Here is a 26,503-nt window from a genome sequence, read left to right as displayed (position 1 = left end):
CGTGTAACCTGGGCTTTCATCGACTTCCACAATTATTTTTGGAAAATAAGTGTTCCTCTATTTACTGTTTTGAAACTGGACAATGTAAATAATTAAATAAAGAAAATGAAAGAATCGTGCAAAGAGTTAGATTATGTGGTGAAGACAAAACTTACATGACATGGAGCTAATTATTATTTGAACAGTTTTTATTTATTGAACATTAAGGCATTTATATATCACACACATACACACACACGCACACACGCGCACACACACACACTTTCATCAAAATAGAATTTACAACCTAAACCTCTTTGGTTTTTGTTTTCATTATCAAAATAATATATAAGGCACAAAGGACATTTTTGCATTTCAACAGAAGTATTGAGTAACAGCTGCTAGTTTGTCGGAATGCTTTCACCAATCATTTACTGATTGCATAAGTGAGATTTTTGCAGATATTAAACCATGTTGGCGTGAGCAGCATAAGCATTCTGACAAGCTAACTATACAGGAATGTTTATTTTTAAGCTTTATAGTCTTGATTCACAAAAATAATCTATTATATCATGGCTAACCACCTACATTAAGCAAAACGTATTAACGTAACAAACCGTCGTGAACAAAACAAATGCCATTGAAACAAAGACAGCAGAAGGCCGAGTTAATTCTGCTTTGAATCAAACAATGCAGCCGGTGTTGTAACATTTTCCTGAGTGCAAAGGTCAGACAGATCAGTAAATGTGAACAAAAGGAACCAAAGTAGAGAAGTTGATATGAAATGATGAGAAGGACTTCCAACGGACATCGCAAAATGTGAATCTGACAATTACAAAATGTTTAAAAATATATTTTTTGGAATGTAAAAATGAAATGTAATGCAGAACTGGAAACAGGAGCATTACACATTAGTTCTTTACATGCTGGACCCTTCAGTAAACAGAGAGTTAGAGAGCAGCAACATCATGTAGCTTAACACTTCAAATGCATCAAACCGTTGCTCTGATTGGTGAGAAGAATGCATCATGTAGAAGTCGTGGATGGTCACATGGCCAAGTTCCACTTGAGAGGGATGCCAGGGAGAAAACTGAAGATCCCAGCTGAATTAAATTCGGACGCACAGGCAGATCAAGAGGTCAAGAGGTCAAGAGATCTCCACACTTTGCTCAACCTTCTTTATAACTTCAGATGTACAACTACAGCATATTTGGCCTCAAGGTGAATACCGTGGATACACACATGTCCTCCTGTGACCTGGGCAACAACATTACAGCTTAAATGCAATCCGCGATTTGACCAGTAGGGAGAAGCAATTGATCAGAACCGTTTCCAGCTCATTCCACAGAGCGGCGTGCACGAGCGATCCCGCTTCAGCCTCCTGTGGCAGATTGTAAAACTCTGGCCAACATGTGGCCGCTTGTGGTATGAGGAAGTGATATCTCCACTGTATGAAAGTACTGAAACCATTGCTGTTGTAAAGCCTCTGCCCCCCCCTTAGAGCTCAGAGTGTGTTAATATTACACAGAGATGTTGAACATTTCCAAAAAATAGATACAGTAATTCTGGCACAAATCTGTCAAACAACACCGCGCAGAATGTTAAGGGAAAGTCAACAAAAGCACGCAGGAGAAAAAAGACGAGGCGAAAAATAATTACCACACTGATGGAGAGCAAAATATCAAGTCAGTGTCGATCTTAGCAGGGAGACATTTTTTCTCAATGTAAACAAAAAGGTTGGGACAAATGTCCACTTTGGTATTCCACTCACACAGGCATGGAACCGCCACGAGAACAGCCAAATGATTAATCCTACGTCTCCATCTTATTGCCTTCATTCATCCTCATAATTACATTTGGTGTAACCTGCTGTCCAGGAACACGTCGGTGCAACTCAGCGATGTCTTGAATCACAAATCCTTCCTTTTCCCTTTGCCCCGCTACATCAGTTCGACATCAGAGACACCAACTATGGCAGGTTGAAGGAACGCGTGAGAAGGTGGAGCGGTGCCAGCGTGTTCTGCTCGTAATGAGATGCAGACCTGCGGCCGTGGACCTGGAGACACGTATGATGCCTCCTCACTAAACTCAATAAAGCCTGGTGCTCTGGCTTCAATTAGCTGGGACGCATTTAGCCTCTGGACACGGCAACGGCTCTCCTTCATATCCTTCGGTGGAACTCGACAGAGAGAAGGTTGAATTGTTGTGAGGTTCAAGGTCGCTCTAGTGCCTCATCCTCGCGGCGAGGAGAACATACATTGTGTCATAAAGGTTTAGACCTAATGAGGTACCAGGTCTATGGTTTGGTCAAATCAGTTCAAATATTGATATGGTTATAATGATATGATTATTTTTTAAAGCGTAATTTATCAACTTTTGACCAAAGCCGAAGTGATATAAATTGCTATGGCTAACGTATATGTATACTTGCACATGCAGCAGACAGAGCAACATCATTATCCTAAAGGCCACCTGCAAACCGTGCACTTTCCACTTCCTCTTGTTGAACCGACTGCTCAGAAGCTTCTGTCCCTGCCGACATCTTCACAGCCCACTCCGAACTCTGGCTCCAAAGTAGCGGAGTCCGCTTCACTGAATATGCAAGCTGAATATACAAAACCACTAAAAGCAGCTACAATCTTTGTAGAGGAGAGTGATCATTCTCAAGGATTCAGTACTATGAAGAATTCTGTGACATTACTTATTCGTTTATCGAAAAAATATTGTTAATACCGGTTTTAATAAATGCCGATTGCAGAGCGCTGCCCTGTTCCATCTCCAGGATTGACGAAAACATTGATATCCCCTTCCAATGATATCGTTTCTGTATATTTACCGATTTCTAGCATGTTTTGGTGGTAAAACAATCATGACCTTGCTCCTCCTGTAGCACTCATCACCATTTTGCTCTCTGTCTGAATACTTTCAGCGTAGCCGCCCAGCAGCCGTGACTCCTTTACATACATTGAAAGAATCATAACGGTCGCCTCGAGGGGAAATAGTCCAAGGCCACTTATTGGGAGGCGGTACCGGCTCTCAGGGGGAGCAGTACATGTTGATCTGATTGACAAAGTACTCCTCTGCTGATCACAGGACTGAGTTGGGAGAAATGTTGCTTTCACACTTGTGCAATGTGCAAAATACAAACAAAGTTCTTTAGAGACACTGAGCTCTGATGTGAGCGTAAGACACACAAAACTCTCCACTGTGGCAGCAGGTCCACCCCCCTGGGGTTGAAGTAGGACAGTCCTCTCCGCCCTGACTGCACCGGCCTGCTCCTTTTCAAAGCTTCAGACGAATGTGGCTGGAAATTAAAAACTCTTCCGACAACCAGAGTTGGAAAGGATTAAAGAAGCCAACTGTGTAGCTAAGAGGAGCAGCAAGTCTAGAGTATGGACATGTTTTCAGGTTGGTGTGGATGCAAGTGTAAAATGGGCCCTCCCAGTGAGTCCACCTTGTGCTCTTTCCCAGCAGGACCTAGGGTCCCTCTCGCCAGCATTACCATGGTATCCGATGACATGCCGGCAAACTCAAAGGCAAATGTCCCATAAAACAGCATGACGATGATGCAGAACAACCATTCGAAGATGGCGGAGGCATGTTGAAGGACGAAGCTCTCCTGGCAGAAAAACACACCGCCTGAAAACATGGTTAAGGACAACCGCAAAGCAGTGTGTGCGCACCATACGGTCCGTGTGTGGACGGCCTAGCAGCGATCAGGCTCGGCACAAACTCTCTACGACTGCAAAAGGCGCCATTTAAAAGAGAAAGAAAGCAACACAAGGCCACAAGGTGTTGGGAGGAAGGTTGCTCACGGTGCAGGCTGGCAGTGATGAGCCAGGTGCACACCGCTTCGTCATCCTTGGACACAGATTCTGTGTTTTGAAGCAATGCTATTGTCAATATTAGTTGCCTTGGTAAATAAAGAATATTTTAGATGTCTTTACAGTGCAAGAGTACAAATAGTTTCACTTTGTTGGGCCATTTATATTGGCCACGCTAAGCTAACTGGCAGTAGCTTCACATTTCCCTCACAAGCATGAGAATGGTACCAACCTACTCATCTCCCTATAAGACAGGATTTTACATTGAATACTGAAGGGAAACTATCTTTGTAATTTCATTGAATGTCCTTATTCAGGCCGGCAGCACTTTGCTTATTCTAAACAACTTGACAGCCGTCTGTTAGCGACTCGAGAGGATACTGAGGACCAAGGTGCCAAAGGCCAGCAGGGTCATGCAGAGCCGGAGGTGGGCCACGTTGTACTCCCCCTGGGTCTTGGCGAGTCGGTAAGTCAGTGCCGACTGCAGGCACACAAACAGCATACTGGTGGGGAAGGCCATGCCTGCTCCAACATAGTGGAGAACTTTGGCATTATCCACCTGTCATATAAATAAAGGAGACAGGAGGAGAGGGAGGTTACATTAAAATGGGTTAGGCAACATCTGCAGATAAAGAAATGATGATCAGAAGGGGCCAACATCAGACAGCTTATGAGTCAAGCTGTTCCGATTATGCATTGCTGTGTAATACTTTGTTCAAATGCTCTAAAAACTTATTTCAATAAGAAGCCAAGAAGAATAAGTGAAAACGAGAGGGTGATGGGAAGTAAAGGACGACAGCGAGCAACACGGAACGCCTCCTTATCCCTGCTGGTCACAGGAACGTTAAAAAACAATGCACAAAAGAGCTGTTCAGGAGCATATCTCACACACACACACACACACACACACACAACACACACACACACACACACACAATTTAGGTAGCAGACACAGAATTGTTTTGGTCGAGTTATAATTACAACGTTCCTCTCCTCCAGCAAACTCTTAAAAGTTATTTAGTTTGGCCTTTTAAGCCGTTTGTCCTCGCACACTGGACATTCTTGTGCAATAGGCTAAAACTTGACGATGTAAGATTTCCAGACAGCTCAATATGAAAAAGCACACAGCGATGCAAAATATTCTGGGAGTGAAGAACGGGAGATGAATCGGAGCACGGCCGAACACATTTTTCCATGTTTCTGATCAAAAAGCAGTGTTCACAGTGGGAATTCTATTTTAGTCGAGTGCCTTCCAGAGTGAAGTGGCTGTTACAAAATCCTCTTTATTCTCCTGCATCAAACTGGCCCTGTGGGAGTCGGCGTGTTGTCGTCCTGCCATTCTGTTTCTCACTATACTCCGTAGTGGAAACCACACACACGGGCCAACAACAACAACCACATGCTGTGTTCTCCTGCCACCATCTTACCCGAACTGAGGGTTTCAACATACTTAGAGCCGGCTTCTCCATCGTGACAATGACTTGCTTGTCTTGGTTTGATGTGTTAGGCAGGTAAATATCTTGAATTTTTCAATGTTATTGTTTGGATAAAACAAGCAGTCTGAAGCCATCCCCTTGGGCTTTAGGACATTGTGAGGTTCCATTTTTTAAAACCATTTTATAGACTAAAGTTCAACAGATTAATCAGTAATGAAAATAATCAATACACTCCGCAGTGGTGTGTCCTGCTTGTGTGGCGCCTGGTGTCCTAGATTCTATGACTAATTGCAGTCATTACCTGAAGGCTCATTGATGCGTGAAGTAAGCCTTTGCTGTTCTACTTTAAGTATGTTTTCACACTTTAAGCAGTTGCTGTCGCCACGGAAAAACTGATGATCGGTGAACGCAGTGGGGTGGACTGAAATGGGTCAGCAGAAGCAATTACAAACAATAACGAAACAGCAGAGCTACATTGGAGAAGCTCTCATTACGGCAACAACACACATCGCTGAGCATCGGCCTGTCACTGCTGAAAGGTAATGGAGCCGAGTCACCAGCCTGCTTCAGCCCTCACATTTGCATGTAGTGCCACATTTCATTCTGAGACCTGAGGGGAGTTGGAATATGTGAATGCCTCATTGATAAACCATCCAACATAAATACTTTGTGTAAAATGCGTGCTGCATTTGGAACGCTGTCCCAATGCTGTGGAGTCGGGTGTGCAGCGGGATGATGGGTGTGAGGATGTGGCAACAAGCCAACTGACAAACAGCTTCAGCTTCCTGAAAACTGAAACCAATGACTTGGTAACGTGACCCTAATGTCAAAATATGAAAAAAACATACAAAAATAATAATCATCTAAACTCATGTAACTCATAGTTTCAACTGTTATCCATGAATACTTAAAGGCCTCAAAATAGAAAAAATATTTCACTTATCATTTCCACAATCGCTTTGGAGCTTCTTTTTTTTTTTTATCCAATTTTATCTGAAGAGCGTTAGTCTGCTGTCATACTAAATAAATCAATTTAATAACATTTTCATCCTTTCGTCTCTTCTCCTCAGAGACAAAATGCACAGTAAACAATTAATCTGTAGATGTATGAAAACGGATACAACATTATGCTTTAATTAATTAGTTTTAGAGATGATGGGAGGAAGATCTTGTTAAGTGTGGACGCAGCCAGGCTGCTTTCAGTCTTTGTGCTGAACTAGCTGGCTGTGGCTTCATCTTTATCATGTCGTTCATCCCACACCCAACATGAAAGTAAACTGAACGAAGGAAGAAAGGTTAAGGGAGAACGAGAGAGAAAGGGAGAGAGCAAGCAAGGAAAACAGCAAAACTCAACCAAATCGGGAATGTTTGAAACTAGTAGAACTTCCTTTGGATGCAGTCGGACAGCGGCAACAAGGCAACAAGGCAACAAGGCAACAAGGCCATGCTGACAGCTGTAAGGGAGTGTGCAGCATTAGCATCCAGACAGCTTTTTAGATCCTCTTTCTTTCTCTCCTCCTCCTGAAAGCAGCTTTCGAGCTATCCATGTCCCTCTCCTAAACCTCTGTGTGGTAGTGACGTGCTTTCCGTCATCTATTCATGTGCTTCCTGGTCCAAACCATCAGACCTCCTGACAGGAATAGCACCAGCGGCGACCGCACAGCTGCCAAAGCGTACTGAACACAAACTGAAGCCGTGCCGCCGCCCGTCTGTTGCCATGTGTTGAGTTTCTGGTGCTTCTCCCCTCTTTGATCTCTTGGATTCGTCCGACTGAACCAAAATTGTTTTCGCATGCGGAAGTTTTGTTAATTTGTTTCGGGGCGCTGCTTTATTTTGCTGGGATAACTCCGTCATGTGGTTTCAACAGTTTATCAATGACGTCTTTATTCCATCCCACTGGAATGTCTCAGATTATAAGAGATGCAATGTCTTCTCCGTTCAGCCCTGTGATTGGTTAGAGACGGGCCTCTGCTAGACACACCCTGTGTGCCCTGTCCTCTCCATGCATGGCCAGACCTGATGACTCACTTCCCCCTGCTTCTTCCCCCATAATTCCTCCCAGTTCTGCAGAGCAGATGCCCCGAAGGAGGAGCGGGAAGAAGGTGAAGAAGACCTTTGAGTATTCTCAGACAAACTGCCGCCCACACCTTTTACACACATAGCCGTAAGACAATTCTTCTTCATCTTCCTCATTAAACACAGTGAACAGACAGAAAAGATGTCATGTCATCTGTAAAAAACAATTTAGTTTAAGTGTGCTTCATATTTTCTACCCCACCAGTCATATTGAAAGACTCGTCTTTTTCTCCACTCAGGTTTCCACAAAAGACAACATGGTTAATCAAATAGGTCGATGATAAACAATTATGAAAAGGAACGTACGCTTTTTTAAACTAATGAATTATAAACAAATGCAAGCTAAACAATTTAAGGGGAGAGAACATGCGTTTAACTTATCAAAGAACCGAATGTATCCAATGGTAAGGAAAGCGTTAAGATTGATATTAGATGGCTGTATTACATTGTTGGAAGTTTTCTAGTGAAAACATGCTGAGAATGAAATAACAACAACAACAACAACGGATGCACTCAAGGAACCATTGTTTTACTACTGTTGTAGAAATGTTTACCACTGCTTAGATTTTAGAATTAGTATCAAACGGGCATGTGGGGGTCAAAAGGGCTGCAGAGCGTACCGTGTAAATATTTTCTTCCTCCTTGTCTCCCTCCCATTATTTCATGTCAACTGTTTCACAATATTTTAAAAGTTGAAGGACAAAACCAGAATGGCAACGTTTAATATATGTATAAAGGCTGTAAACATAAACCGACCCCTTCCAAATTCCCTAAAGTAAATATTTCCCACAAACACACACATGAGGCATCTAGAAATATTTAAACTTGAAGAAATTATTTTCCAAAAAGCAAATATCTAGAGGGCAGGAATGTTAGATGAGGTTTTTACATTACATTACATGTCATTTAGCAGACGCTTTTATCCAAAGCGACTTACAATAAGTGCATTCAACCTAGAGTACAAACCAAGAACAACAAGAACACAGGAAGCAACACTTCCTCATCTCAGTCGAACCACAAAAGTACCACAATAAGAGCTATTTAAGTGCCACTGAAGTGCAAATCTGTGTTTTAATCCAGATAGTCGGAAAAGGTGTGTTTTCAGTCTCCGGCGGAAGATGTAGAGACTTTCTGCTGTCCTGATGTCAGTGGGGAGCTCGTTCCACCACTGAGGAGCCAGGACAGCAAACAGTCTGGATGGAGAGTGATTAGCTCGAGGTGCAGGAGTCACAAGTCGGTTGGCTGTTGCCGAGCGGAGCGAACGTGCCGGGGTGTACGGTGTGACCATATCCCGGATGTAGACGGGGCCCGATCCGTTCAGAGCACGGTACGCCAGAACCAGTGTTTTGAAGCGGATGCGAGCAGCCACCGGTAACCAGTGGAGAGAGCGGAGGAGTGGTGTGGGTGAATTTCGGGAGGCTGAAGACCAGTCGAGCTGCTGCATTCTGGATGAGCTGCAGAGGTCGGATGGCCTTAGCAGGTAGACCAGCCAGGAGGGAGTTGCAGTAGTCAAGGCGTGAAATGACCAGAGCCTGGACCAGAACCTGTGCCGCCTTCTGAGTAAGAAGAGTCCGTATTCTCCTGATGTTGTGCAGCATGTACCTACAGGAACGCGCTGTCGCAGTGATGTTGGCCGTCAGGGAGAGTTGACTGTCTAGTGTCACCCCGAGGTTCCTGGCAGTCGGGGTAGGGGCCAACACAGAGCTGTTGAAGGTGATAGTCAGGTCGTGGGTGGGGGAGCCTTTCCCTGGAAGGAATAGTAGCTCGGTCTTGTCGGGGTTGATCTTCAGGTGGTGAGCAGACATCCACTGAGAGATGTCAGTCAGACAGGCAGAGATTCGCGCCGCCACCTGTGTTTCGGCCGGTGGAAACGAGAAGATCAGTTGGGTGTCATCGGCATAGCTATGGTAGGAGAAGCCATGCGAACGAATGACAGAGCCGAGAGAATTTGTGTACAGAGAGAAGAGGAGGGGACCCAGGACGGAGCCTTGAGGAACCCCAGTAGTGAGAGGACAAGGATCAGACACAGATCCTCTCCAAGTTACCCGGTATGTGCGGTCGTTAAGGTAGGAAGAGAAAAGAGCGAGTGCAGTGCCTGAGATCCCCAGGTCCTGAAGAGAAGAGATAAGGATCTGGTGGTTCACGGTGTCAAATGCTGCAGAAAGGTCCAGAAGGATAAGGACAGAGGAGAGAGGCTGCTCTAGCAGTGTGAAGCTGCTCAGAGACAGCAAGGAGGGCAGTCTCTGTCGAGTGGCCGGCCTTGAATCCAGACTGGTGAGGGTCAAGAAGGCTGTTACTGTGGAGATAGGAGGACACTTGGCTCAAGATAGCTCGCTCCAGAGTTTTGGAGAGAAAAGGAAGAAGAGAGACCGGTCTGTAGTTGCTGACTTCAGACGGGTCGAGCGTGGGTTTCTTCAGGAGAGGGTTGACTCTCGCCTCCTTCAGAGAGTTGGGGAAACAACCAGTTGAGAGGGAGCTGTTAATAAGATGGGTGAGGAAGGTCAGAAGGTCAGGAGCAATAGCCTGGAGAATGGGACGGGGTCAAGGGCGCAGGTGGTCGGTCGGGCGGAGGTCACCAAGCTAAGAACTTGATTGGGAGACAGGGGGGTGAAAGAGGAAAGAGAGGGGGATGAAGAAGTTAGTGTTGGTGAGGTGATAGAAGATGGATTAGTAAAGGAGGAGCGTATGTCGTCTATCTTGTTTGTAAAGTAGTCGACAAAGTGGCTCGGCAAAAGGGTGGAAGGAGGAGGGGGACAGGGGGGATCAAGGAGGTTGGAAAAGATAGAGAAGAGTTTTTTGGGGTTAGAGAAGGAAGACTGAATTTTGGTCAGGTAGAACGAGCTTTTGGCTGCAGATATAGAGGAAGCGAAAGAGGAGAGGAGAGATTGATAGAAGAGCAGGTCTTCCGCTTGATTCGTTTTTCGACATTTTCTTTCCGTCGCTCGCAGGGTGGCTCTCTCGGCGCGCACCGAGTCCGACAACCACGGAGCCGGAGAGGATTTCCGAACCGGTCATGTCTTAAAAGGACAAAGAGAATCAAGAGATGAAGACAGGGAAGAAAGGAGAGTGTCTGTGGCAGAGTTAGGCTGCATGAGTGAGAAGGAGCCAGTTGAGGGGAGAGCAGATAGGACAGAGGAGGCCAGGGAGGAGGGACAGAGGGTGCGAATGTTGCGCCGTACAGGTGCAGAGTCTGTAGATATGGGTGGGTCGTCAGTACCATAGAGCGAGAGAGAGTAAGAGATGAAGAAGTGGTCAGAGACATGGAGAGGAGTTACAGTGAGGTTGGAGGTAGAGCAGTTTCTAGTGAAAATGTAGTCAAGGCGGTTGCCGGCTTTGTGAGTAGGAGGGGAGGGACTGAGTGAGAGGTTAAAGGAAGACAGTAAGAGTAAGAGATCACATGACTTCTCTGTCTGGATGTTGAAGTCACCCAGAAGGATGAGCGGGGGGCCGTGTTCCGAGAAGTTCGACAGGAGGGCGTCTAGCTCTTCCAAGAAATCTCCCAAAGAACCAGGGGGACGGTAGAGAACAACAATGTGTAGTTGAACCGGATGAGTAACGGTCACAGCATGGAACTCAAAAGTCAGTGGGATAAAGAGTGGAAGCGTGTAGGGAGAGAAACACCATTTGGGTGAGATGAGTAAACCTGTAGCTCCACCCCGACCAGAGGGTCTGGGTGTGTGGCTGAAGGAGAAGGCCGAGGAGAGAGCAGCCGGGGTAGACGTGTTGTCTGCTGTGATCCAGGTCTCAGTGAGAGCCAGGAAGTCAAGCGACTGCTCCATGGCAAAGCCAGAGATAAAACCGGCCTTGCGCTTGGCTGACTGACAGTTCCAGAGGCCTCCTGTGACCAGGTGCTGGGTGTGAGTAGAACGGGTAGGAAGGATAACCGAGGAGGGGTTCCGGTACATGAATGAATGAGTCCTATAGTAACTACGAGTTGAAATACGCACAGGTATGGAAAATACACACATATTCACTAAATGGTGAAATACACAGGCACCACGAAGACTCCAACGGAAGACTCCTATGTCTTTGTCCTCCGAGTCTTCTACAGCTGACGCTAAAGACCCGATCCGGTTATGAGCCCAAGTTGGTGCCGATTACCTCCAGCCGCGTTGACACCACCCCTTGCTCGTTGGTATTCAAATGACACTCAATTGAAACCAGGTGATGAGCGCTCGTCCAATCAGTGAAGATTCAGGTGTCAGTAATCAGGACACACCTCTCTACCAAAACAAATCCTAAAACAGTACAGACCAACAATCCAGCAGCTCTAAACAACAAATACAACAGTAACTCAGCAGATAAACTAGTTTAAAGACACTTAGCAGGATCCAAGTAGTCAGTAGTCTCGCCTCACAGGTAGAAAATGCACACTGGTTTTGTCACTTTACCCACCAGAGCAGAGCAGGATTGTGTCTGTGAAGGCAGCGCAGGCATTGAACAAACCTTAATGTAGGTTACTCTGAAATATAACGTGTGATAGAGGGGGGGGGGGGATTCATCATAAAGTTTGCTGCACCCCTCACCTCTAGATCGCCCTCCCCATCCACATCCGCCAGGCTTTCATCATTCAAGCCAGCCCTCAAAGCCCACCTCTTCAAACTCGTCTTCACCTGCTAACCCCTGCCCCCTTCCCTCCACCACATGACTCATTCCGCATAGCTTCTTTTTTTCCCTTTGTTACCCGAATTGTTCTTTTTGTTTGTTCGGTTTGTCTTTACCTTATATAAAGCGTCTTTGAGTGTCTAGAAAAGTGCGATATAAATTCGAAATATCATTATTATTATTATAAAAGGGAAGATGTACGAGTCATGAACACTGGTATGAACGTCATTGAGAAACATTAAAGTGCAGTTCTGTTTTGGGCTGCGACTACTGGTTACTTTCATTAACAATAACGCTGCAGAATATATTCAGAATTTATATTCAGTCGTTTGCTCAATAAAACATCAGAAAAAAGTAAAGTGGTTGGCGCGCGCCCCTAATTCAAGGAAGCGGGCAGGAGTACGGACTCCAGAGCAAAGCAATGGTCTTCAATGAAAAGAAGGCATCAGCAAACATAGTTTAGCCTCCTAAATAAAGTCCCACCTAAAATAAATAAATGAATCACTGTTTATGTGTCCGCTACATCTGGAATACATTCAATGCTTTATCTTGCCACAGATAAACAACTCAAACTAGGCGAACGAAACAGAAGGTGACATTTATTTATCCTCTCCTCAAAGCTACAAACCTCCTTTGACAAAAACAGCGTAGACACATTTCACTTTGTTATAAAAATATTCAAAATATATCGTACAATTGAACTCGTATACATCCTGCACACAAACATTTGACTTATTTAGATTTCCCTTGTCATGTTCTGCCGTTACATTGATCTGTTTGATGAAAGTAAACTGGACCACTGTACCTGAAAGTTTCCCACCATGATGAGTCCAGCGGCACAGATCCAGCCTGTGAAGAGACTCGCCGTGTTGAGAATACAATTCTGGTGCTTTTCAATGACATGGGCATAGCGGAGCAGCACAATCGCCGCAACTAAAGCACGAGAGAGACACAAAGACACACACAGAGGCTGTTATGATGACGGATCAACAGATTAATAGTACATTAAAATCACTGCACGAGCACAACCGTGAAATGCTGCCTTGAAGGAAGAAACGGTAGAAAAACGCTTCTTCTGGAAAAGTACCCTGCACACTATTGGTATTGTATGTTATTATTTAACAAGGCCTGGCTTCAATTTTATTCAAACACTCACACACCTCACTTTGCCAAAAAACACACAAGACTTCCTTGGAAGGTGATTAAAAATCCCGCAAAGTTGAATTTCTCTGCCCAACAAGTGGGAATATGAGAAGCAGGAAATGGCGGGAAAGTGAGAACCCTAATGGGGTGGGGGTCGGTCTAATTGTTGCACAAGATTAAAAGGCCATAGGGAAGGTAGCACAGTACATGGAACAGATGACTGCTGATGTGCTAATGGGCTGTGACTGGGGGTATTGTCGGTGCAGCGCGGAGCTGACCCCCACCGGCTGCTCCCTCTTAGCTCCTCACGGCTGGTGCCTGGCGAGGCTCGACTGGGCTTGGTGAAAGCGGCGCATTGGGGGCGACTGAAAAAAGTGGAGACTGGGAGAATTAGAGGGGACAAGGAGACCCTCATGGCTCGACCTGAAGGTAATAAATTGTCTGTTGTCTTAAATCTGTCCCCATCTTTGTAAGGGAGACAGGCTTTAAGACGGTCTGTGCTGCCGAAAGAGAATACAAACGGAAACCGTGGTCACGGAGAGGAAAGAAAAACATCAGTGCTGAACTTAACAATGTCAAGCTTTGTCTCCACTTGTCAGGGTTTGGATACGCTGTGGCCCGTCTGGCTCTAAGCCAGCGTCTCAATGAGGACACTACTGTCCCAGGGTTTAATGTAAAACACTGAGATGTTTTGAGTAATGTCCTGTTAGTACAACATGTTAAAAGTTCAAATAAGCGCACTGGGTATATTTTGTTTTATTAGTGTTCAGTAAACCTAACTATAATAAGACTTACTGACTCTTTTATTTCACCGCTAGATTATATTTGGATATAAATCTTTGGAAAATAGGATTAATTGTGATCCGAGAACATTTTGCTCAATTATGTGGATATTTCACAAAACATAGCATATAAATAAATCACTAACATTCGGCAAACAATCATTGGGACCATACAAATAAGATGTTGTCTGTTGCATGTAAACAGAGCATGTATCTGAAGCTAATGTAATTAGATATAATGATGTCATGTTATAAAAACTTATATATTAACTGTACTTGTGTTCAGATGCTTAAGCCCGACTGTGTGAGTGAATGTGCTTGTTTGTTTCGCTATGTTCCCTCAGCACTAAAATCATCCTGGTAAAGTGATTTCACTTACAATCATGGGGAAAAATAGCAGTGTCTCCAGGCTCGGAAAAAACCTCGTCTTGGTTTTTTCCTTACCCCTTTAAAAAGAAAAATGGAGAACACACTGAAAGGACAAGGAAGTAAACTTATTTCATTGGATCTCGGTCTCCCCGCTGCAGACTTGCTGGCTGTGGGTTTCCCCCATTTCAATAAAATAGCTTTTCATCATTACAAAAGACCAGTGATTTTTCTGGCATTTAGCGGTTACACTAAAATGATGTATGCCAAACCTGAAGGTTAAAAATGGAGGAACATTTTCACCATTGCAGAAATTCTTCATGCTTAGCTTTTATGTTGTTCACTCTAAAAGGTACATTTGTGTGTGCTGTGTTCTGGCATTTTTCTTTGAGGATGCGTGTCATGCTGGCGAGTTTACAGAATGCCAATGCCCCCAACACTGGCCCAGCTCTGGTCTCCTTCCACACTGTTACCGTATCCCAGAGTCCTGGGTCAAGCCCACAAGTGCAAACACAGCAATGTTGCTCTTCCATGGGGAGTAACCTTGCAATACGGACACACTGTAAGGAAATACAACCCTGCTGTCACAAGCACAGACTTGCTTTTGCATCCACACAGACGTGAGCAGCGTTAAGTGCATTTTCCCACAAAAAGTCCCATCCGCCGCACCACACCTCACAGTTAAATAAACCTTTCTGTCCCCACAAGGAGATGCGTTTCAACCCAAACACCCAGCGCCACTCTCTTCCACAGGAGGTATGCTGAAAAAGAATACAAGCTTTCTCTTTGAAACATGTTGCGTGTACACTGGCAGAGAGGTGGGAACTGGGATAGAAATGAGAAGTACAATTATGAGGCAATATACAGTTCATTGTTCATGTTATCCCTGATAGGCGTGAACCCCTGAGCCAACTCTAACAGGCACAAAGTAAGTCATACATCAATAGAAAAAGAAGGTAAGCACTGACTATTTACAATAGCCTGTAGTGTAGTTGCGTGCCACATCTACAGTGCATCCGGAAAGTATTCACAGCGCTTCATTTTTTCCACAATCCTGACGAGTCTCCCAGTTCCTCCCGCTGAAAAACATCCCCACAGCATGATGCTGCCACCACCATGCTTCACTGTAGGGATGGTATTGACCAGGTGATGAGCAGTGCCTGGTTTCCTCCAGACATGACGCTTGGCATTCAGGCCAAAGACTTCAATCTCTGTTTCATCAGACCAGAGAATTTTGTTTCTCATGGTCTGAGAGTCCTTCAGGTGCTTTTTTGCAAACTCTAGGCGGGCTGTCATGTGCTTTTTACTGAGGAGTGGCTTCCGTCTGGCCACTCGACCAAACAGGCCTGATTTGTGGAGTGCTGCAGAGATGGTTGTCCTTCTGGAAGGTTCTCCTCTCTTCATAGAACAACGCTGGAGTTCTGTCAGAGTGACCATTGGGTTCCTGGTCACCTCCCTGACTAAGGCCCTTCTCCCCCGATCGCTCAGTCTGGCTGGGCGGCTCTAGGAAGAGTCCTGGTGGTTCCAAACTTCTTCCATGTCCGGATGATGGAGGCCACTGTGCTCATTGGGACTTTCAATGCTGCAGAAATCTTTCTGTACCCTTCGCCAGATCTGTTCCTCGATACAATTCTGTCTCAGAGGTCTATAGATAATTCCTTGAACTTCATGGCTTGGTTTATGCTCTGATATGCACTGTCAACTGTGATACCTTATATAGACAGGTGTGTGCCTTTCTCAATCATGTCCAATCAACTGAATTTAGCACAGGTGGACTCCAATCAAACATCTCAAGGATGATCAGTGGAAACAGGATGCACCTGAGCTACATTTTGAGTGTCATGGCAAAGGCTGTGAATACTTATGTACATGTTATGTTTTCGTTCTTTATTTTTAACAGATTTGCAAAAATTTGCAAAAAACAGTTTTCACTTAGTCATTATGGGTTGTTGTGTGTAGAATGTTGAGGAAAATAATGAATTTTATCCATTTTAGAATAAGGCTGTAACATAACAAAATGTGGAAAAAGCGAAGCGCTGTGAATACTTTCTGGATGCACTGTATATAACCTACTATCATAGAGACATAATAACTTCCTTTACAACAGGTGCGCCATGTTCAGACTACTGGGATGGTAAAGAACAAAATAGACAGACATGGATACAACAAATGCAGGATGGAAGCACTCAAACCATCGAGGTTAAAGATCGATTCACACAGGTGTAATTACAGCTCGATTCAAATCTCAATCCTGGGTTATTTCATTTTCCAGTTCAACCACAATTTAGGCATATAGAATAATTATACAGCGCAGGCAGATTAAAGTAAGGAATGCCAGGGTGACAAGAAATCTGCAATATTGTCCCGCCACATTGTTTGACAGCTTCGTTGTTTGGTTGCCACATAACTGATCCATCTGCCGTTTGGTACACTTAGCTGGACAATCACAGTGCAGTGCTTCGCCTACATCATATCTTTCTCATATAGACACATACTTAAATGTACGAAAGGTCAACAGGCTTGACCTACTGTGGTTCAGGGGTCCTGGTTGGCTAACAGTGCTGCTCAGATACTACACTTTCACTGCTGCCTAAGCAGACTTTCACACTGAGCTGCAACAGTCTGGTCTCTACCAGGATTCCTCAAGCAGTGTACTAGTAGTCTGTCACCATATACATACGAATACACACAAAACACACACGCACAGAAAGGCCCATTCTTGCCACAAGCAAGGACCAGAGCTGTTTTTTGGATGTCAACAGCACACAGAAAACAGCTTAAATCTACGAGGATCATTGTCCCTTCATGGACTTTCCTCTCCCTCTCAGATCTATGAAAGCAACTGTCCAGAGTCAACCAATCAGACAGACAGACTCCAAGCCTTAAATAGCTGCTGGAGGCATGGAGACTCCTTATGAGAAGACAAACAAGGCAAAGAACACGTCTAAGCTGCAGCTGGAAAACATTAACTAGATCAGAGTAGTCAGACCCACTATTAAACGCAAGAAACAGCATGTGGAGTCACAAAAAAACATAGTGAGCAGCACATGGGAGCTCATTCCCTTATTTTATATCGTGTGTGTTTTTCTTGTGCCTACACAAATATACACTCAACATGGGTTAGAACATTTGTGTATAATTCTATATTAAACCATTTTTTAAACAAAATGTGTGGCCCTTTCTACCTCCCCTCTTATTCAAATGGCCACATGCGAGGTTTTTACTTGCTCTTTGTGGCTGTAGGTTTCGTACAGGACCAGCATTTTTCTAAGGACAACAAAACTAACACTACTCTCAAGTTTTAACATAAGCATGAGAGTTGTTCAAAAGAACCGCATTTAGTACCAACTACAAATTAAACTATTATCTCCTGCTGATGCAATTTGAGAAACAAATGTTGTTATAATTGATAATGTATGACAGAAATGTAAAGTAATGCTTCCTTTTGTATTCATCAATACTATACAATGTGTTACTTTAATACATTTATTTGTTAACAGTATTTTAAATATTATATGGAACTGAAACTATTATTTGATCGACAGAAGATTGATTCGCAAATTATAGTGGATTAATATAGTTTTTCAAAAGGAAAACAATTGCAAATATTTGCTAGTTTTCTTTATTTTTTTAGACAAAACGAACAATCCAAAAAATAATAAGCAGATTAATGGAAAATTCAAATAATTGTTATTTGAAGTGATAACCTAGTGACCTCTTAACTAAATAAGTGAGATGGTAACAGTAGAAACCAAAACAATGTGTGTGTGTGTGTGTGTGTGACAGAGTGTGTGTGTTACAATTAAATACAAAACAATGCTATAATTGTTCTTTACTAGAATAACATTCATCACAGTGTTAAATGTCTATCATATACAGGAATCAACATTGTATGTATTCCTATTATTGCATATACTTTAAACCTGTTTTTCAATGTTTGCCACTCATGATGCCTTACCCATGAAGGAGCCTGTGCTGCAGATGAGGCTGAAGAAGCAGCTCTCAGGGGGAAGAGTCCCACATTTACTGCAAGAAAGAGTACACAAACATAAATCAGAGAAATACTGTGAATCAAAATACGCTCACAACACAGCAACAGTAACACTAATTCTGCTCCCAGCATGTTGTTAGTGACCAACTTCTGCTCATACAGTAAGGAAGTTGGGGGAGAGCCACGTTTCCTTAGCTTTTTGACTTTTCACCCACAGTATACTCTCTTCTAAGAATGGGAAATGTTTGTATGAGAGGAAGGCAGGAGACAGTCAACACAAGCTGTCTGTGCCTGAGCTCCTGCTTCCTATAAAACCAAAGCCGGCTCAGCAGACTGCAGTACATTTATGAAAATGTAAAAATTCACTAAATTAACGGATTACTTTTAAATTACTCTTTGATGTATTTCACATTTGGATGGATGGTTATGTACATTTGGTCAGATTTTAGTTTTCATTTGAGTCAATTACCAACCAACTTCAACGGCATATGATACAGCTGAATATACAGTAATATAGCTGCGTCTCGTCCACCATCGCCACTAAATTGTAGATTAAGCAGCAACAGCGACACTGCTTTAGTAAAGATTACCGTTGAAACATTTAGACAACGGTTTCTCTGTTGAAGTTGCACATATAGTTTGAGGGCTACTTAATAGTTGGTGTTACATAATTATTCTCATTGCATTTTGATGAAAAAACATTTTCTAAAATGTGTCTCCAGATTTGTTATACAAACGCCAGGATTGACAATATACAAATGGCCTTTGATGTTCAGTGCTCAGTGGGAGAAAAGGCTGAACAAAAGAGCGGGAGTGTCTTGATTTCCTCCCAAATGTAAGCCAACGCCTCCTGTGTGTGTTTACATGGTGAAGTGCAGACCCATGCTTTGCCTCTGAACTGCCACGGTGGCAAGCAGGATATTTCAGCCCCAAGTTATTTTCAGAATGCGCACACACACACACACACACACACACACACACAAGAGAACCATTGCCTTAAAGCTCCCTCACTTGTTATCAACAATGTGTCGACAGGAGTCATGTAAAACAATGGGGCAGTGTTCCTGTTTTTAATCACCAGACAAAAACTAGACACAAAGAGACAGAAAAGAGAGGTAGGCTTGGGTTTAGGGTGGGAACCTCTCACTGACCTGATGAGAGGTACATTGTCTAGCGTGCAGCACAAGGTTGGCCCACTCTGCAAATACAGATCCTCTTCACATGACTGGTTGTATAACCTGGAACATCAAACATGGACACACACATGTGCGCACACAAACCAAAGCTAATGTTAAAAGACACACATATAGAGCAAAAATCACATTTATTCCATGTTGTCAAAATTGGTACAATTTCAATCCTGCTGGGAAATCACCAATTTAAAACACAGACATATTGCTGATTATTATTATTATCACATGTACTCTCAGAATGATTGGAATAAATCATTCATTTGGAATATAATGTCAATGTTAAGTCTTTCGATGAAAGTACAGGAACATCATTTATAATTTTATGTTGGAGTGCCATTTTGTAGGGTTACCAACAGGCTTTCTTTTGTGTTTAAGGTTGCCGAGTCAAAATGTCAGAGAACCACTATGTCATCAAATAGTAGCTCTGCTGTGAGGGATTGACTTTAGCCTGTATGAAACAAACCATGGGTCCAGAGAAATAGCTGGTTACTCATTGCCAGGGGATGATTGCAGAACAGTGAATAATGTTAAATCAGAGTTTCGATCTATGTAAATGCAGTGCAGTTCATCGTTTGAGTCGTGTGAGCAGATTTAGGCTCTTTCCAACATTTGCGAAGCGACCTACTGGGAGATAATCCCACTACTTAATGTAACAGAGCTAATTGCATGCCATATTAAAAAAAGACTGGGAAAGACACCAACATATCATCAGAAAGCAATATTTTGTGGGTGTGCAAGAATCAACAAAGGCATTATATGGCAAAATGCAGAATAAATGAAGCAACATACCAGTTATCCACAGGGCAGACATGTTGATTGTACAGGGCCATGGCATACCTAGAAGAGAGATAGTATGATGAGCCAAAACTAAAAGGCAGAAAACATGGTTTATGTGATTTTATGATTACAGTGTCATCCAAAGAGGCTTGAGTAATAATCCAAAATGATAATAGATTTTGAAAGTACCGAAATTCAAGCAACAAATATAGCTAATGCAAAATCCAAATATTACTGTGACCCCAGAGCTGCAACACATGAGAGACGGCCCGAGATAGCAAGGGGGCACAGTATCAGTTTGGTGCAGTTAAATCTTTTTGTACAGACGATGGTTAAACAACCAACATGTAATTTGTTCATAGCCGGCCAGTCTGGTTCATCACTGTTCAGGTGACCAGACATTTGAGTGTTTCTTATCACTCCAGAAAAGACTGGTTTGTGCCAGTCGAACTGGTTTGATTACTGTGGAAATGAAACAGTAGTGTTTACTTGGTCGGGTCACTGACCAGCTTCATCCTGAGAGGTCAATGACCAAAGGATCAAATGATAGAAACTGTATTCTGAAAGATCCATGTTGTACTTCAGACAAAGACTGATATGCTTGTTTAAAGATGCTCCACAGAACATAACTGAATAAAACATTCCGGGTGTCGCAGATTTGAGTTAGTCATCAATTAAAATAAAACTAGAGCTGGAATAATAGATATTCTGATAAATGTGTGTGTGTGTGTGTGTGTGTGTGTGTGTGTGTGTGTGTGTGTGTGTGTGTGTGTGTGTGTACACAAGACAGTATCGCCTTTAAATAGTTTGTCCTTTTTTTTTTTTACTGTGAAATTCCCACTCTGTATGTTCACAATTTGTAAAAACAAAACAAAACAAAAAAAGAGTGACTGTATCAGACATGAAGTTTATGTTAATACAATTATTTTTTAAAGTTACAATCGGTTGATATAGTTTACAGATGTTTGTAAACTTCCAAACATTGATTTAATTATCGGCCTCGAAAATCAGTGCAAAGGAAAATGTATAAGAGCCTTAGGTGTTGACATTTTAAATTGTAAAAACAAGAACAAGATATATGCATTCTAGTTTTTGGACATCCAAGAGGGGCAAAGAGAAACTCTGTCGGGAAAAGTGATTGTCATGTTATCCTCTCGTTCTCACTAGCGGTATCTGATCAAAGTAATACTTTTAACTGCAAGAAAAAGATGGAAAGACGAAGTCAGACACAGAAACAGACACACAGCGTATCGGTCCTGATTTGTGAAAGCAGTCGTAGTTCATCGGAAGGTTAAGTATCAATTATAAATGTTTCCAGGGCCGATGGTATCGCACTCACAAACTATTCTGTGAAAGATGGAGACATATGATAGAGATACCCACGACGCAGAAGGCACTAACAAGCACAAACATACGTGTCAATGCAAGCATACATGATTCATGACAATATTTATTGGAAGCAAAATATATTTGAAATGTGACAAAGTTTTAGTTTTCATTTCCTCCAAATCTGTAATAATTTAGATCTGAACATCTAATCAGTTGGCAAACATAAAGTATATCATATATGTATAGTTACAGTTATATTATCTTTGTGTGCTTCATACCAACTGAATCAGAGCAGTAAGTCACTATCAATAATTAATATAATAATCCAATAAATATTACACATACATGTTAACTGTTCCACATCAAAGCTGCCCCCCCCCCTGGTCAAAGCCAGGATCAAATGGATAGATCAGACATCCACTGAAAGAGTCAGGTCTACTTCAAATGCAAATGTTTTCATCCATTTAATGTACAGAGGCTTGCCATCGGTCATAGCTTCTGTTAAATATTCAATTGTGTGTATCATAAAATGTAATCTGTATTCATTGTATTGTACACTACGAGGGTTCTACCCCAAAATCCTACGTAAAAAAAAGTTCAAATCAAACAAGTCATTACTATGACAGTCAATCTAGTCACGTAATTACCTTCGCAAAATGCAGAAGGTTATGTTTTGATCGCTGTGTATTTATTTATTTATTTGTATGCGTGTTCCTCGCATAACAAAGAAAGTTTTAAACCGAATCGCATGAAATTTGGTGTGATGATTGGTTATTATCCGGGGACCATTTGATTCGATTTTGGGATCAATCTGGTCAAAGGTCATGGTCATGGAAAAGTCAAAATCTTATTTTTCCCATAGCACGGTCAATTTTTATCCAATTGGCATGCAACTAATGCCAAAATGTTCATAATTCAATGCCCAATCTTGTGATATGCGAAGGTATGCGCTCTACCGAGTGCCCATTCTAGTTCCATATAGTTTTTAGGCCAATCCAAGATCACTAATGTTATGAAGGTGTCTATTTGAGGCTCATTATTTTTGCAATTGGTTTCTTTCCAAACGCTACATCTGACTGTTGAAACTAAAAGGCATGTCTATTGACTGACTGCAGTAGACTTTTGGTTAACTGGTTATTGGTTGGCATTCGGGAATGTGAATCAAGTCATATAAGCCAAATGGCAGACATGTAAAGAGCACTGCTCTTGCATAATGCAGTGAGGAAACCCACTGGGGCGAGTGGAATATGGCCGTCAGGTAGAAATCTGACAAAGCTCCAAGACAATGATACCAACTAGACAAAAACAACATCAAAAGCTTATAACTACTGCAGAGAATGAACAAGGGACTTCATTAGATAAAATATAGGAAGAGAAACTAAACAGCTGAAGTTGTTCAATTTTCTACAACATTTGAGGCCTTTTTAAAATATTTGGTCAGCTCCCAAAGCTAAAATAGCAGCAGTGCAGCTCTGGAACATTTCTAAATTAAGAAGTTTTTTTGGTAATAATAGGTTTCTTTACATAATTAGACCTCCATCAAAGCTCAGCAGCGGTTGTAAACTGTAATTGCATGCCCTCGAGCAATATATCGGTGGAACAGACCGTAAAGATGTTGTTTATTTAGAATTGAACGAAGACTGACTGAACTAGTATGGCCAGTGAGAATTTACACAAAAAGTGTGCAAAAATAACATATCAAGAACCACAGGAATGGGTGTGATGCATAAACTATGAATGAATTTAGCATTTTAGGCTCGATTCCAGTTGCTTTGCAGGCTGGTTGCTGTACGGTATTTTAAAACTTTCCGCAAAATATACGATTAAAATTCAACGTTAATGCAAGAAGTACTGCTCACATGTATAGTGGAGTCCCACAGATTGTTCATGCACATTGCATCACTCATAAAAGGTCAGCAGAAGAAAGCCAAGACTCTTGTTTGGGCACAAGCCTTCCTTTGCCTCCAAAAAGACCGTATGTACACTGTGCATCGTGCCCACCAGATGCGGAGAGAAGGTTCTCCTTACGTTCTCTATTACACCTTCCAGTATTTACCTTACTCCCACACACTCACCCGCAGTGAAAGAGGGAGTTACGCAACATGTCACATCCTTTGACATTCCAGTCGTCTGGAAAAAGAGCCTTGACTGCTCTTAGAAACAAGGTGCCCTTGTCAAGGTAACGGGAAGGAAATGGGATTAAAGGGACAGAGTCAGAAGCATTTGGCATCTTAACTTTCTACCTCAGATACAAATTTCCAAACAAGAAAGAAATGTGCAACACTAGCACACATTTTCACCTGCACCAACACAGTATAGGTCTGAAGCAACACGATCAGCTCAACAGTACAACTTTTCTACAAAGCTCGGCACATCTGAACACACACTCCTGGTTGGACTGTTAAACAGCCACGTTGACAAACACTAACTGGTGTGCATATTGACAGCTACAAAAGTCTGGAATTGGACCATCTATCTGTCTATCTAGCTAGCTCCCCTTGGGGTGAGCGATCTTCCTCTCACAGTAACAACAAAGCAGAGAAGAGATCTGTCAGCCCGAACATAACCAGCTGGTAGTTACTATTTTCTCTCTGAAACATCTGCTCAAACTACCATACTGCAGATAAGCAAGAGACACTGTGAACCTGCACATCTCGCTTTTAAAACCTCCTGAAGGGAGTTCATTTACAGGCAATTGCCATGGCTCCCAGGAATTCAGGGTAGATATGCAGTGTTTCTCTCCTGGAGACAACAGAGGCTCAGGTATCAATAGGATTTGGATAGAACAGATTTGTAATTTGTAAGAATATGGCCTGGTTATCACAATGTATATTGTGAAAGACTATTTGTATAATATCATGATATGAATATTTTGCTATGTGCACTGTGATACCTAATAATAAAATGTAGATGTAAAAATACTTACATCATGTTTTCATCGTATTCAAAAAGAAAATGTGTTGGTCAATGGCTCTGAAGGCAGAACAAGTGTGTATGAAGTGCGTTTCTATGGAAAAAAATGTTTCTTTCACTTTTGACAGACAGTTACTGTATTGGCCGGAAGAATTACTTTTGCATCACAAAATCGGATGCTCTTACATCATAAACTATGTATCATCCTTGACGTAAAAAGGAAAGGAACTTGCTCTGAGAACCTCTCAGTATAAATGCAGCAGACAATTTTGCAAACCATGTCAGTGTCATATTACTTGAAGAGGTAATTTGGTCAAGCATAAAACATTTTACAGTATTTTTATTGCAAAAGAAATGTAATACTTACACAACCCATATCCCAGTGATGGTCAAAACTGGGAGGCTGATAGGCAGTATCATCCAGAGAGACATCTTCCAACACCTTGAGCAGCCCCTTTCTTCTTCTTCCTCTTTGGCCAGCCGAGCAATATCTGCTCGAGTAGTATTAACATTTAACTGAGTGTGACGGACATCTGCATTGCCACCAACTGATTAATTTTCTTGAAGGTGGGATAAGTAGAGGGGACACTGACAAGGACTGATGTGTCCTTTCAGCTGGTGAATGAGAAAAGGGGGAAAGTGAGTTAGGTCACGATCATTTATCAGAATCAGAACTGTTTATTGCCAAGTATGTTACACATACAAGGAATGTGGCTATGTGAAAGGTGCATAACAATAAACACAGTGCAATACTATGAGATATCATTTCAAAATATCAAATATACAATAAAATATGCTAAACAAATAACCGTACACGTATATTAATTAAGTGGTGTGTGTATTATTAAAAAAGCAATCAACATCAGGCATTTCCAATTAAAGTAATCCAATATCTACAACTTTGTAGTCAGGGTTTGTGTGACGCTGACATCACTTTACAAAAAGAGCTCAAGTACAAAGATGAGTGATAGAAATGGTGATATTACAAACAAAAGCACCTGCTGTAATGCGATCAGTAGGTCACGAGAGCAATGCAATACATACTAGTTCCGTGAAACATTGATGTTCTATTTTTCTAGAGTTTTGGGTCCAGATGTTGGAGCTTTATGATGTTATAATGGACAGACTGGACCTCAACTAGTAGTTAGTTATTGTAGCTTTTAACCAAATGTTTTTACTCTAAACTTTAACTTTGTTTAACTGGTTGATTAAATCCAGGCACTGACTTGTCTTCATAAAAACAAATATAACCACGTAGTTTCACTCATATTTATATTCACAACTCTTGTTTCGGAGGTTGCATCCCTCCTCACCGCACGTGCTAACAGCTGCTCACCTTCACGGTTCAAGCTAGCAACAACGACGAACATCAAAAGAAAATCTGTGAGCGACGTTCGTCACCTTAAGCCTCCGTGTTGGCGAGCAAGCTCCTGCTGCTTTTTATTGGTAACTTTGAGTCCGCTGACCCCTCAACCCCTCTGGGAACCAGCAACTATTCCACGCGGGACACGAACCACGAAGGAGTCTTACTTTGGTGTCAAATCCTGTCTTGTCTTTCCCGAACAACTGAGATCCCGTTAGCCGTTTTTCGCTTGGGGTTGGAGGGGAGGTCTCGACGCTTCGCGGCCACGAGACACTCCGGAGTATCCAGCTGTTTGACTCCGCCCCCAAACCTGTAGCGGCGGCGTCCGTTGTGTTGGTCTCCCGGCGGCGGACCGAGCGGGTGTCGTCTTTTACGCGTTTAATGGCAGTTCGAGAAAACCTTAATACGTGTGTTTTCACAGCTGACTTGTTGAATATGTTAAAGTTTGGTCACTAAGTGAGCTCGTGAGCTCGAAACTCAGCCGATTCCTTGCAACTCAATTCAGATGAAGGATGAACAATACTCATGTCCCTATATATATTCCTTGTTGTGGGCTTTATTAAGTCAACTTGATGTGCCTCGAACACAAACAAACAACTTCTGTGTTGTTCTCCCAGTTGACCATGATGCGTATCTCGCTGTAAACTAATAGGACTCACACAACAACCAAGTGCATATGTGTATAATTTTAAACCACGTCTGTAAAGGTGGATAACACAATCTGAA

General features: G+C 42.6%; 1 protein-coding gene across 6 annotated transcripts; it reads right to left on the bottom strand.

Annotated features, from left to right (window-relative positions):
• Window positions 1-166: 166 nt before the first annotated feature.
• On the bottom strand, window positions 167-26,154 carry zgc:154058 (Transmembrane protein 150A-like). Of its 6 annotated transcripts, none has more exons than XM_056434958.1 (9): window positions 25,751-26,154; window positions 24,782-25,029; window positions 23,577-23,671; window positions 20,185-20,232; window positions 19,354-19,440; window positions 18,170-18,237; window positions 12,726-12,853; window positions 4,185-4,362; window positions 167-3,618 (listed from the first exon to the last, which is right to left on the bottom strand). In XM_056434958.1, the coding sequence occupies exons 2-9, from the start codon at window positions 24,788-24,790 to the stop codon at window positions 3,365-3,367; spliced, it is 867 nt and encodes a 288-aa protein (XP_056290933.1). In that variant the 5' UTR covers window positions 24,791-25,029; window positions 25,751-26,154; the 3' UTR covers window positions 167-3,364. The 6 variants fall into 6 exon arrangements, with proteins under 6 accessions (XP_056290933.1, XP_056290934.1, XP_056290936.1 ...); XM_056434959.1 differs by having other exon boundaries at window positions 25,816-26,154; XM_056434961.1 differs by having other exon boundaries at window positions 25,945-26,154.
• Window positions 26,155-26,503: the final 349 nt, after the last annotated feature.

Source organism: Pseudoliparis swirei, chromosome 17 (genome assembly GCF_029220125.1).
Source record: "Pseudoliparis swirei isolate HS2019 ecotype Mariana Trench chromosome 17, NWPU_hadal_v1, whole genome shotgun sequence".
Classification (NCBI taxonomy): domain Eukaryota; kingdom Metazoa; phylum Chordata; class Actinopteri; order Perciformes; family Liparidae; genus Pseudoliparis; species Pseudoliparis swirei.
This window is presented reverse-complemented; position numbering and strand designations above follow the sequence as displayed.

What these genes read in the sequence shown, in the direction of transcription:
- zgc:154058 (XM_056434958.1), bottom strand. An exon ending in AACTCCCTCTTTCACTGCGG is followed by an intron (nt 20,233 to 23,576) that starts GTGAGTGTGTGG and finishes TCTCTCTTCTAG; the next exon opens with GTATGCCATGGCCCTGTACA. An exon ending in CAGCACAGGCTCCTTCATGG is followed by an intron (nt 12,854 to 18,169) that starts GTAAGGCATCAT and finishes CTCGTGCTTTAG; the next exon opens with TTGCGGCGATTGTGCTGCTC.